This window comes from Chaetodon auriga, chromosome 12 (assembly GCF_051107435.1).
Source record: "Chaetodon auriga isolate fChaAug3 chromosome 12, fChaAug3.hap1, whole genome shotgun sequence".
Classification (NCBI taxonomy): domain Eukaryota; kingdom Metazoa; phylum Chordata; class Actinopteri; order Chaetodontiformes; family Chaetodontidae; genus Chaetodon; species Chaetodon auriga.
The window spans coordinates 13389899-13403914 of NC_135085.1; the positions used below are offsets into that span (position 1 = coordinate 13389899).

General features: G+C 45.6%; 1 protein-coding gene across 2 annotated transcripts in view; it reads right to left on the reverse strand.

Annotated features, from left to right (window-relative positions):
* The window catches only part of ephb1 (EPH receptor B1), a 152463-nt gene extending 139482 nt beyond the window's left edge, over window positions 1-12981 (reverse strand). For both annotated transcript variants that reach the window (XM_076745811.1, XM_076745810.1), the window contains exon 1: window positions 12656-12981. In XM_076745811.1, the coding sequence (XP_076601926.1) occupies window positions 12656-12716 (61 nt within the window). In that variant the 5' untranslated portion in view covers window positions 12717-12981. The remainder of the gene's footprint in view (window positions 1-12655) is intronic.
* Between the last annotated feature and the right edge of the window lie 1035 nt (window positions 12982-14016).

Consider the following 14016-nt stretch of genomic DNA (forward strand, 5'->3'; position numbering starts at 1 on the left):
ACACACATACATGCGCGCGCACACACACACACACACACACACACACACACACGCACACACACGCAAGTACATGCACACACATACACATGCATGTCTTCAAAGACAGAGCTGTGAAGCAGAGGTGACAGGTCTCTGGTTCCATGCCATCCTCAGCAAATGTAGCGCTAATTGCCATTCTCCCACTGTTAGAGAGCAGCGTGGCTCCAACATGGGGCCCATATGGACCCCAAGATGGAGTCATCTGCTGCCCACTAGAGGATCATGGGAAGAGAGTACAACCAAGTGGTGTTCACTGTGGTAAGACACCTGAACAAAATTCACAACGAAAATATCTAAGCTGTCATTTCCTTTGTGTATTCAGCTTCAGCACATGAACTTGTATTTGGCAGCTGGGCACAGGCACATGTAGACTGTGGTGTTGTTAGTATGACAGCTGATTAGAGAGATGAGAGATTTGAGTGTGACACCTCTAATGATCTCTTCATCTGATTGACGGGTTAGGCAAGGCTCCAATTCACACTCTCACATCACAGAATTTGGTGCACATACAGTAAAGAGGGTCAGCGTGTCAGACACACACACAGGCACACTCAGATATGCACAAATATGCCACACACACTGCTCCACTGCATGTTAGAAAAAGACTATTTGCTTCCATAAATCCCTCCTGTGACTTCCAGAATATTCCGCTATTATGTTGGCCCTAGCAGGGCTATTTCCTCCCCCAGTTAGCCTGTCATCAGGGCATTGTACTGTATTGTCTGGGAGCGAGCCTAAATGGGGCCCTTTCAGGGGTATTTTCAGGTACTTTCATGGAAGAATGGAGAGGATATTCATATCACATTTCAGTTTTTCTATCGCTGAGCAAACACAGTTTTTGACAACACACAGACACACCTGCATTGACACACACACAAAACACACAACGGCACTTCCTTCGTGGACCCAAACGAGCAAGTCAAGTGCATTCCAGCTCTCAGCGATTTCCTCCATCTTCTCCCAACAGACAAGGTCCCATTACAAGTGCCTGGCTGTTATCTCTCACAGGGGCAGCAGCAAACATTGCAATACGCTTTGCAAAGAGGACGTCCAGAAGATATCTACAATTCTGGAACAGAAAAATAGAACCAAAATTTGATTGAACTTCCAATGCTGGAATTGGTAGCTGCTTCCACAAGTGTTCTCGCAAAAATCTGTTTGATTAACCTGCTCTACTAAATGAGGGCAAACTGATCAGACCAGATTTCTTAAAGGTGCTGGCATGCTGCAGCAAGCTCCTTTTAATTGCTCTCTCACTGATCTATCCCCTGATTATTGGCAATTATCTGTCAATTAGCAATGTGCTGATGTCACCATGATGTGAAAGGCAAAGCAATCAGGAGCTGTTAGTGTAGAAATGGTCGTCCATACTAATGAGCCGATCCACTGTCCGGCTTGCACAGAGGACCCTGTGTGTTAGTGTGTGTGTGTGTGTGTGTGTGTGTGTGTGTGTGTGTGTGTGTGTGTGTGTGTGTGTGTCAGCGTTTGCTCTAGCAACTAATCTCCAGTGTGACTGTAGCGATCGCAGCGGAGCAGGCCTGTCAACACTGTTTCATGTCTGAACTGCTCAGTGGTTTCGGGGGCTCTCAAATAGGATCCGTATGCCACTCAAAATGACCTTGACTGAACCACTTAACCCCTCCTTCAACAGCCCCCCTTACCACCCATCACCCCAGTGAGGTGCCCCATTTCTTTGAGTCATATTAAATCTGTAAAGAATGTTCATGTAATACAACTGAATTTTGATAATTGCTCTATTAAAATGATCTGTGCTTAGGGACATGGTGGATGTAGAACCGAAAAGAAAATCACCCGCATACAGACGACGAGGCAGGGAAGTTAAGAAAATATTTGAAACACATCCTAAAAGCAATCACGAACTTGTAATTCCTTTTTTTTTTTCTATTACTTAAACTATTAAACTCTTTAAGTGTCCTTGAAGGGTTGTACTTTGAGTTTGTTTTGTAGTCATACTTGCGAACTTTGGGGGAGTTGTTCTACATGGGACAAGCCCTTTGTTTGCCCTGTTAAATGTTTACAGAAACACAAAAAGACATAAGAGATGACAAATCATCTTTGCATCCACCAAATGCAACCAATCCATCAGACACACACTCGCCTCCTCAAATAAACAGAGGACGCTTACGACATCTGTCATTCCCTCCCTATTCTGTGATCCATGATATGATCGCAACGCTCATACGTCCTGGACGATTCACAATCAATCTTCAGAGCCAAGGCAACAGACAGACAGTGAGTCAGAAAGAGAGAGAGAGAGAGAGAGAGAGAGAGAGCAGATTCTTGTTTGCTTTTTGTCCATTTTTTCAGACGCACTATGACCATCCTTCACGCTTTTTCTTTTAGAAGCTGCCGCATGATGTTTATCAAAGGAAGTAGATTTTCAAAGCATTACCTGAGCCTCAAATTGATTGAGAACATGTGCAGAAATGCAAGTCACTCTCCACAGTTTCTCTACAACTGTCAATAACAGCCGAAAGAAAGTGTCCTCTTTCAGCCAATCATTGCCAGGTGTCTGAAAGCCTTTTCAGAGCAAGCGATTGAGTGATTTCTTTCTTTCTTTCTTTCTTTCTTTTTTTTTTAAATAATGCATGCTCAAATTTGCTTGCACATGCATACACACTCTCGTGGACTCACACAGTGACCTCGTCTGGAGTAATCACATGAGGACAGCATTACACATATGTGTCTCTCCTTGGATTAGGTAAGTCCACACATCAAGTGGTCTGCTATGAATATGAAAATGAATGGTGTATTTTGAGACTGTTCTTGAAAAAGCACATTTTTGAACCTTGAAAACAGCAGAAACGAGGCAGGCATCAGGTGGGCTGCTGAGATTTTAAAAGAGCCCCTTTATTCACTCACAAAGAGGGGAGTCATCAACGCACACGCACTACTTCACACACACTGTGAAAGAAAGCTGACAGTATCAGCACAATCAGCACACATACAGCATCTGTGAGTGCAAATACGTGCACAAACACACACCGACTAAAACATTTCCCATGATTTCATTAAATGGTAAAAACAAAGAAAAGATAAGAAGACCCAACACAGCCTTTAAACATATACAAATATAGAGGCCTTGTTCCCTCATCGTTTAGTGTTGCCTGTGTAAGGGAAGACTGAAGCCTTGGCATGGAGAAAAAAAAAGCCTGAGAGATGGTCACAGTACAACAGAACTCTGCATGACTCTGCTTGGCCAGCTGCTTTTGTCAGGATAGCCGTTTTGTGACTGGTATTGCACAGTCAGTATTGACATTAGCGCAGGTTGGAACATGATATACCCACCTGAAATGGTTGGGAGGAACTGAGTAATGTGCTTCATTCAAACTAAAGCATGCTAATGCTGAAATGATGCACTTTCCCAGGGAAATATGTGGTACTCTCTGGCAAAAAAAAGTGATGGAAAGATATCAAAGACCCTCCTGTGAGAGAGGAGTCACAGATTTAGATGGATTTCAACAAATTTTTATCATAAAATTATAAATATACAGTATTTTAAGTTATATTAAAGAGTCAGACAGAGCGCTTGTGTCAGAGTGGTCAGCCAAACATGTTCAATAAATGTTTATGTTTAACGTCATTCATATCATTGTTACATAAAGTAATTCTCCAGCCTGTAATATTTATGTGAAACTTGAAAATGTTGGCATGGCTCAGCTCTATATCTTGAAGTGCTATGATATTCAAATTCCCATCATAATGATAACGGATATTATACTGCACATGATGTACTCACAGAAACAAGTTTAGACAGTCTAAGATGTGAGATTCCTCCAACACAATGGAATCAGACACACACACACAATCCGTGTGATCATTTGTGAGCAGTGATTTAAAGTTTACTTCCTGTCAAGTTAGGCTTTAAGAAATCATTTATCATTTACTAAGCTTGTGTTACAGATCCAAGGCTGCGCTGGTGTGCATTTAGATAGCGAATATATGATAAAAGAGGCCAGCATTTGGATAATATATGTACATTAATAATCTCACATGTCAAGGATGTATCTTTTGATATTGTCGAAATTTCCACTAAAACTGATGTGACACACTTGTGAAACCCAGGCAGGAAAACCGCCGCACAGCTGCGTTCAGCTCGGCTTAGTGGGAACGTTTGTCATCTTGACATATCATCAGCTGAGTGCGGCGCGGCCACGGTGGAAAATTCGTGCATCTGAACGAGCACATCTGTTCATTCACGTCCGCATTCCACTTTACTTTATTAAAACTACCTGACTGCATGCCATATCTGTGTACAGTATATTCCAACAGTTCATTTCCTCAGCTCAGAAATGGGCTGACTCCGCCCAGACATCAGTGTCAGTCTGATGAGTGGGTGTCTAACAGTGTGTGAAGCTCACATCAAAGGCATGCCGCTTTAAATGCCCAGCCTTGGGAGAAAGCAGGGAGGGGAAAAGACTCCATAGGAGTAAGGGATGAGGAGGGAGGTAACAATTGGAGAGGGGCATGGATTTTACACTGTTCAGTGAGCCCCATTACAGAATAGGTTCGGATTAGGAGAGTCTGACTGAGAACTGCCGCGCTAACTAGTTGAATCAAGACATCCTTCGTAGATTTCGCAGCAATCTCAGACAAACAAGCTCACACCCTCAGCAAATACTCGTACTACTCTGACTCACTGCGCCAAACAATCTTCTCCACATCATTCTTAATCGCTGAGATTTTTATGAAAATGGAAAATCACCCTCCCCACAGACATCTGAGGAGATGTTCTCTCGCGAAGATACACGCAGGCACATGCATTCTAAAGGGCTGGATGTGCTTAGGGGTTAGCAGCCAGAACCACCAGCCTCCTCATTAGCACAAATAAGATCGTAGGCAGATACAGGCCTATCCCTCTCTCCCCCTCTGTCTCTTTGTCCCTCTTCGCCTCTGTTCTCTTGCACAAATGAGTCCTAATCCTTGTCCTCTGCCTCGCCTCTAACTAAAAGAGTAGCACATGTGGCTGTAGCGAGATGACAGAGAAATATGGCGGCATCCTTTGTGACGGTTGTTTCCACTCGTGTATCTTTTGAAAGTAGACATTCAATATGTGCAAAATTTATGACCTAAGGATGTTAGGCTGCGATGTGACCTCCAGTTGCATCACATTAAAATGAGTCCCCTTGGCCCTTAGTGTCATAACTATTCATGAAGGGGAGGGAAGGTCAACAGGCCAGCGTGGACTGGAATCAGTTTGTCAAGTCAGTTATCAATATGAATATAAGAAATATGCAAACTGGGAGAATGTATTCAATAATACTGAGTGTTAGATAACTGAATCTGATACTTCAACCATAGACTGTGCCAGGCTAGATTTCTATCTGCTTTTTCCCTGACATTTTCTCTTTGCCAATACTGAAAGCCAAGCAAACCACCTCTGACCTTGGCTCTTTTAGGGAAATGCTTCTTTCACCCCATCAGTTTTCTAGTTGTACCGCAGCCAGCCAGGTGACTGCCGGTAGATCGAGATGCTGTCCACTCATTTCCCATTACCCTCTGTGCTTCAAATCAATAGTTAATTACCTCCAAAAAGCTCTCTTCTTATCCAGCTACAGAACTAGACAGCACAGGGCAGGCAGAAATTTGCCTGGCAGAGGGATTCAGTGTTATGCAGGGTGAAAACTGTCCTCCCACCACTGCTACTTATTGGCCCATCAGTGTCCCTCTCAGAAGCTGGCATTCCATTTTGCACTGCGCAGGCACTTCATTTCTCTCCACCACGCAATTTTCATTTCTCATGTTAACGCAGAGACACACGGTGAGACACAAATATTCATGCACAGTTTCTCTCGATCCGACGCTCTCTTGCCAAGAGCCCAGTCCTTAATAAGAGATTACATTTATGGCGAGGAGAAGGGCAGGTGAATGGTGAAGTATGTCCACATGTCCTGAACCTGGGAGAGGCACTGGCTTTTACTCATTAATAATGGGACAGGCCCCAGGCCCAGGCCCTTAGCTCTCTGTCTCTACTCATTTCCTTTCCACACATCAAAGCTATGTGTGTGTATGGCTGCGCATGTGTGCATTGGGGCTGTTCCACACTCACATCTGTGCGTGCGTGTGTGTGTGTGTGTGTATGTGTGTGTGCTTGTCAGTCCCTATGAGAAACAGCCTGTGGAGGAGCCAGCTTTTATTTAATCAGAAGTGGAGCAGCTTCCACCACCATCCGTAATTTCAGCCCTATTAACGTTCTGTCTCTAATTCCTCTGAGCGCTGAAGACGCAGCATCCTCTGGGCTGCTGATTCACTTAAAATGCAAAAAGTTTTTTTTTTTTCTGTAGCAAGTTAATATGTTGTACATTTAGACTTAAGAAGCAAGAGATCTGCTTTATAAACAAAGTGATACGCAGAGAGTTTGTACAGTAATGTGTGCACAGCAAGCTAAATTGATATTGTTATCAGTTTAATTGTGGACTTTAAAAAGTTTCCCACGCACTGAAAGTCACAGCCACCGAAACACTGCACAACTACGCCTGCCTCCTCCCGCTCCGGAGTCAGCCTTTGCCCTGCAGCCCTCCAGCTTGCAGCCCTTAAGCCTGAGCCTTGGGGCTTAAAAGTCAAATTAAATCAATCTGGGCCTGACTCAAAAACAGATCTCATTATAACAATCATAAATGAAGCTCTTTGTTCCTACAAGCCTACAACCCCAACAGTCTCTTTACCCTCTTCCTGTTCCTGCCAATGCTGCGATTATTACGTCTTCAGAAGAATAGGCTCGTATTTCACCCTTTTTCCTTGTAGCAAACCCTATAATGTTTCATAAATGCATCTGTTTTTAACTAAAAAAAAGTGGGTGAGGGAGAAGAGTCAGGTGAGGGAGGTGGGGGGGGGGGGAGTCGGAAGGTTCGAGAGAGGAGGTGGGAAAGAAGAAGGTGTAACTTGCAATTGCTCTCAGATTTAATTAAAATTCAGTGGAAAAAAAAAAGAACAACTTATCAGACAAGAAGAAACAGCCGGTCAACAACAGGCTGTTGTGTGTCTGGACTGGCTGGAGCTCGTATCAGGAGGAGTTGGGGTGGACAGGGCTAAAGCAGTTATGGGGTGGAAGAGAAAGAGTGGATAGGGGACTGTAAGCATAGAGGCCCCGGGAGCCAGGCTGCGTGAACAGCGGGAAATAAGACTCAATAATCAATGCTTTCTCTTCTCGCCTCTCAACTCAACAAATATCGAAGAGGCTCCCCTTTCCTGCTGACTGAACAACTGTCACCCAATCTCTAGGACAGGTGATAATGGAGGGAAAAAAGCCTGAAAGACAGAAATATAATGAGAAAAAGCACATTTTTCACACCACCATCCTTGAGTGGTGGAGAAGCTGGGTCACTGCGTCCAATCAATTACTATCATTGCCATTTCCCACAAGGTGTGGCCTGGAGACTACTCTCTAAGTTTGCGCTCTTGTGCACATCAAGCCACGGCGAGTGTGCCGGTGGGTGTGTGCGTCCGTGTCCATATTGTGTGTTTGCCATTTGAGGGAACTGCCTTTACCGGGAAACAGATGACTCACACAGTTTGAGGTTGAACTCTGTCACGAGCATCACCGCTTTCACTTCTGTGCTCTAATGTGTTTCGTATGTTGCTGATGCAGTGGGTCTGCTTATCCCCGAGATTGGACAGATAAGGCCTTAGCCCTTATCCCACAGTAAGCCACCTGCTCTGATAAGGGCCAAGCACGAAGCAAGACGGGCGGAACCTTACACTGCCGATAGCATCTCCGTGGCAAATGTGCGGACACAGGAATGTGTGGAAGACACTGGATGAGAACTAGTAAAGAACATGAAATATCCGCTCGCCGAGAGAAAGAAATCAAGTCTGACGTGGGACGGAACAGGACACACAAATACACACATACAGTACGGTGTGTAATTCTCTCTCTCCATTCTCCCTTAATGCTGCCTGCTCTCACGCCGAGACGTACACAAAAATGCACACATGCATACCAGCCCCCAACCTGCATCCACCATCTGGCCTTCCTAAGGCTCAGATGTCTCTGGGGTAAGGTGAGCTGTGAGGGGGGCTCTGTGTGCATATGCGTTATGTGTGCAAGTGAGTGCATGAGAGAGAGAGAGAAAGAGAGAAAGAGAGCCAGTGATCATATTATCCAAAGAGACAACACATTCTATACAGTATGCTGCAACATGTGAAAAACCATATTGCGAAGGGGAAAAAAAAAGGTGCACAGATCACAGATTCTTGCCACATTTCCAACATGCAAGCACAAAGCTTTCACAGAACAGGCAGGACAGCACATTTACAGCACCGCAGGTACATGAGCTGCAGGCAGGGGTTTGCACTGGGGGTCGTCATAGCTGACTAGGCCGCGTAAGCGCACCTTAACACCGAATAGTCTTTTCACTGTGGGCAAAGTAAAGCCTCCATTATGGGATGAGGCCATGTCGGCTGCCCCTGCCAGTCGTAATGGCTTTAGCACTGTACTGACGACACAGGCGCCCAAACGTACAATACACACAACGCGGTACAAAACGAGTGGAAAATTGAATTCTACTTCAGGTGGTCCCTGGTCAGCAGTAGTGCCCATGGCCAAATACACTTGTACACTCATGTGACCACTCACGCACACACACACACATACATACATACATCTCATACCATGGGCCTGTGTTGCACTTATATTTTCATTTTTCTCTGGTCTAACCATTTTAAATGGGAGAGCAGAGAAAGGAACCATCTCGCACTCACATCCATTAGAGGCTCAACAGGACTCTTTTCACAGGCTGTCTCCTCTGCACAGCTGGCGAGCTCACACGCACGCACAACTTACATCATGAGTAGTAGAGTTCTTAACTCAGCACTACACTAGCCTCGCAAAGCCAGTCTGTATCATTATAAGCTCAGTCTTCACTATGAGATTTAGGCCTGTGAGAATCATTTGAGCCTGACCAGATACATGTTAGGCCAAACTGCGGTGAGTTTAGATGATGATGTGACTTGACTTACAGTGATTTTGATGGATAATTTAGACAAAATGTGACATTTCCAAACCAGCCAAAATGCTTTTCTACTTTAAAAATGCCAAGCAATGACCAGTAACAGCCCAGCGAGTGGTTGGGTGCATGAAAGGTTCATGTTGATGTCTGAGTGAAGCAGAGAGCTGTCAGTCATCCACTGTGCACCCTTCTTGAACTAACATCTGTCTCATGCAAATGCCTCTTGAGCCTTGCCAAACCACAATACACTGCAGCAAGATGGTGGTCTGGCAAAGCCGGGTTTTAGCTTTGCTACTACCATTCTCAAAGTCAGCCCTAACACAGCTCCGATTAGAAAAAGAACTCACCAAGAGAACAACAATAACGTGATACTCTGAATCCCGGGAGGAAGATTCTCTCACTCTCCCCATTGAGGCCAAAGCAATGGGTCCAGGACTCAGTGCCAACGGGGCTGAGTCAGTGTCTTGCTCATGGACACTTCAGCAGGGCAGCAACTCGCTGACACGGTGGGCCCTTCAACACTCTCTCTTCTAACCTTTCTAATCAATACACTACTCTAATGTTCCCTATTAATGTATATCAACAGTGTGCGTCATGACCTCCATAACTCTTATCTGGTGCTTAAGCTATCATTATTATTGTTTATTCAGGAAGCTACAATAATCTCCATTCCTTCCACTCGCCCCCAAGGATGAGGCATTACCACAGTATAGTACAGGTACTTAACACTGCATCCTTAGGGACTGGTTACAGCACATTACTGATGTTCTCTTATCATACTCATACTGAATGCTGCTGCTGTTTTACCCCAGTGTAGCATGGCACAGGCGACTGTGTCAGATTACTGAGACAGCCCAGTGTTCGTTTACTTCCACAGCCCTGTTCAATTGCAGGCTACTCATTTGTAAAACACGCGTACTGTATCTTTTCTCAAACTCGCTGACCTCCCTCCTTCTGCCTCTCTCATCTTTTTATCTCCCTCGGCCCCTGTCTGTCTTTCAACCACTGTTTCATCCCCCGTCCCTCCGTTCCTCTCCCCTCCACCACACGGTTCCAGGCCGTTAAATGAGCGGGCTTATCTAAGCCTAATTGGTTTAAGGGCAAACAGAAATAAGCAATGGCTCTGTAAGTAGGGGAGAATTACTGCTGCTGCTGGCAAGAACCATCCACACACCACGGAGAGAGCGAGCAGAGGAGGAGAGGAGGGAGACAAGAGGGGAACGGGGAGATTAGAGAGGAGAATTATGGAAGACAGGGTGAGATAGAGAAGTGGAGGGAGGAAAGGGAGTTGCAGAGGAAAGCAGACAGACAGAAGGTGAAGATGATGGGGAGAAATGGAGAGAGAGGACAAATGAGGGCGAAACAGAGCACCTCACATGCTTCTTTTTCTAATAACATGCAAATCCTGTCTCCACTCTCCTCTCTCTTAGCCCTTTGCTTTAGGTCTGACTGCCCCTTCAATAACTTGTCGGCGAATGCATTTCTGTTAGCAGATACCATGTCTTCACGTGCGTGGGATTGTGAGTGTGTGCCTTTGTGCGTGTGTGTGTGTGTGTGTGTGTGTGCTGGGTAGCTGTGCCTTGAGTTTAAATCCAGCATATTCAAAGTTCTACAACAAACTTTACACTCAATTAAACTGCTTCGGTCCTGCTTCGCTCCTCATTCAGACACGCAAACATGCACCTTCACACCCTAACACACAAACACACACTCAAGCTTTCTAATTTTCCTTCCATTTATCCATCCATACTTAAGAGTATTTCCTCCTTATGATTTCCATCTCACAGTTCATCAGTTCATCAGTGATGTGAGTGGTGTTTACTGTGAGTGCACGCACGTGTGAGAAGATCAAATAATTCATTCAATTCTTCGCGACTATGTGCCCATATGGCCAGAGCCGCTCCCAGACACACACATGCCCGGATCTCTGACACTTTGTGATTATCGGCTGATTCGGACTCGTAATCAGATTAAGGGTGACAGGAAAGGCAGGGATAATGTGGTCAATGGCTCCACTCTCTCTCTGTCTCACACACACACACACACACCAAACACACACACAAAAATGAAAGAGCAACAGATTGGACTTCAGATCAGTGAAGATTTTAACCTGCCCATGGGACGACCTCCTTTCAATTAGCGACCCAAACAAGGAAATCACTTTCATCCTTGTTACTGAGGTAACTCAGGGGCCATCTCCCTGCCCATCTGTTTCTTTCACATCCCATCTTTTAGAGGAGAAATCCCACACCCCTTTCCTTGCGGGGGAATTTCATTCCTATCTCCCATGCTCCACTCATCTATCTGGATTGACATTTCTGCTGTCTTTTCTCACTGAGTAAACATTTCAACCTCAAAATATCCATCCTCACAGAGGCAGCAATTTGGGCCTGAGCTCAGTATCCATGGCTGTGTGGAAATCTGATGAGCACAAACAAGAAAGCCACCGCTGAATTACAGAGTGCAGGCTGCGCTGGGATCAGTCCAGGAACAGAGTTGTAAATGATTAAAGAGAAAAGCTGCATGTGAGAAAACTAATTTTATTTGTACTTCTAATTTACTTATTTATGATTCTGGGGAGTGGATGCAGACAGCCTTGGGAAGCGGGAGCATTCCCGTGTATGTTTTATTGGCGAGGATGAGCTACTGGACAATAAAATGAGAGAAGACACCATATATCCATGATGCTGCTGGGATATCCATCCAGCAGCAAACATCTGAGGCACCGGCACAGTGCTTGGTCCCCAGGGTCTCACAGCGGAAATGAAAAACATGTTTAACTGAGGAGATATTACCGACTAGTGGCACTACCGCTTGTCCAGATGAGTGTGTGAGACAGAAGAGAGGAAATATGAGGAGATGCAGAAAGACAAAGGCAGGCTGAAAAGAACGGAGATGGATGAGGAGAAAGAATATAAGGGACAGTCTGAGAAAAAGGGGAGAGGCAGCCGTTTGCTACGAAGAAAGAAAGAAAACAGAGTGGTTGATTTCTTAAAGTAAAAAAGGGAAATTAACCCCAGCATGAAATCCAGGTTACTTCCAATCACTGCAATCCATAATCTAGTTTGTTTTAGCTATTCAAAATGCCACAGAATGATGCTCAAGGGGTCCTGGTAATAGTGTTATATATGTACTATTTTATTTCAAAAAAAAAATAACGCGACGTGAGTCCTTGGACGTTTGACAGGAACTTACACTGTAGCCTTCGTTTCACACCGTCAAACTAATTTCTCGGTAAGACAATAAGAATCTAAAATAACAGAATTCATAGAGGAGACTCCTGTTCTGCGCTCCCGGCCGTATTGAACGAGGAAGGACTTAAGAGTGAGAAAACCCGGAATTGAGCGCATAAATAAGCAGCAGTGAAGTACAGAACGCTATGAAATACACTGAAATTGGTCAGAGCATCGTTCTTCACATGGGCGAGTGACAGCAGTGACAACCAGCGGAGCGGGAGCACCGCCGCTCCGAAATAAAGGGATAACCACGGCAATCTGCTGCGATCCACGTGTATGACATCCCTGTATCCCTGTGCCAGAGGCGCAGCGCTGGCCAACAGAAAACGCTGCAAGCATCCCCACACACAGCGCGTCTTGGAAAGGAGCGTTTCCACATTTACAACAAGTATGATCCAATCTCTTATTTACCTTCCATCGCAGAAGATGTGACGACCAGCACGCTTAAGAGCGCAAACAAATCCACCGTCATGGCAGAAGGGTAGTCTCCACAGCCTGTCCCCAAATAACCAAGACGCACGGCGCGCGTCAAAAAGAATCCCTCAGTTGTCAGAGCGGTACTCCAGCAGATAGTCTGTGTTGTGAGTCACATTTCAAGCCGTAGTAAACAATGTGTGACAATCAGCACAGGGGAAGAACGGAGTGAAGGGGCTGAGGGGTGCGAGGCACAGGGGGGAGGAGGAGGAGATGGAGGAGGTGGTGGGGGGCACCCGACATTGCCTGCTCACAGCCCCATTAGAGCGCCGGGGCCAATCACCGACTGGGAGCCGAAACTCGCTAACCAATCACCGGACCGCTGCTCCGCCCAGCTCGCATTGTCAAAACACAAAACTTTTCCTTGACCTATTTGAAGCGGCGTCCGCTTCACTGAAGGGAAATCGCGCCACCACTCGGGTGACTGCAACTACTGCAACCCGAGCACACATTAAAGCCAAGCGTATTCCCACGGGAGGCGATCTAAACGGCAGCACACTTGCTCGGTGCTCTGTCACACTGTGGTTCAGAATTATGCTGCTGTTGAACAGTTCATCAGGCTCTGCGATGTCCCATATGGCTTGTTCATTTTCCCAAGCTGAAAGTGTGCGCTACAATGAATATTATCCTGACAAAGGACATCAAAATTTTCATTTCTGAAAACCACAAGGATGTCTTGCACAATTAAGGCTCTCAAAAGGCAGCGGAGTTAGTTATTTTACTCTATTTTCATGACTAAACAACAGCCTGACAGCTTGTTTGCCAACTCTCCCACCCCAGCACTGCCATCTAAGTTGCTAACCATTCATTTTTTTTGTCTGAATGGTCTGGCACCCTCACTCTCCCATTATGCTCACACACGTGCAAACAACATTTGCATTGAGAATGTTCTTTAATAGCTTTAGCAAATTCAACTGCACCCCCTAATGATATTAAAACAGGCATTGCACATCAGCACCCCCCGTCCCCCGTCCCTGTCACCCCTTTTGTGTGAACGTGTGCTGCAACAGATGGTGCACACAATGGGCTTTTCCCCACAGGGATGCAGGGGACCCAGAATCTGCTTCACTGGAGAGAAAGGGGCAGTTGCTGCCCCACAGCCCAGAACCGTACACCTGTCTTGGGCTAGATATGTCCCCCCACGTCCCTGGAGCTGAAGAATTGGGATGTAGTAGTTAATCTACAGCATGAGTGGGCCTGGTTATACCCGGGGCCACTGAATGGCCTAATACTTCAGTGCTGTCCCTTCACAGCACACTGGCCCAGATACTTTTTACCCACTTTACTTTTTATGGGCT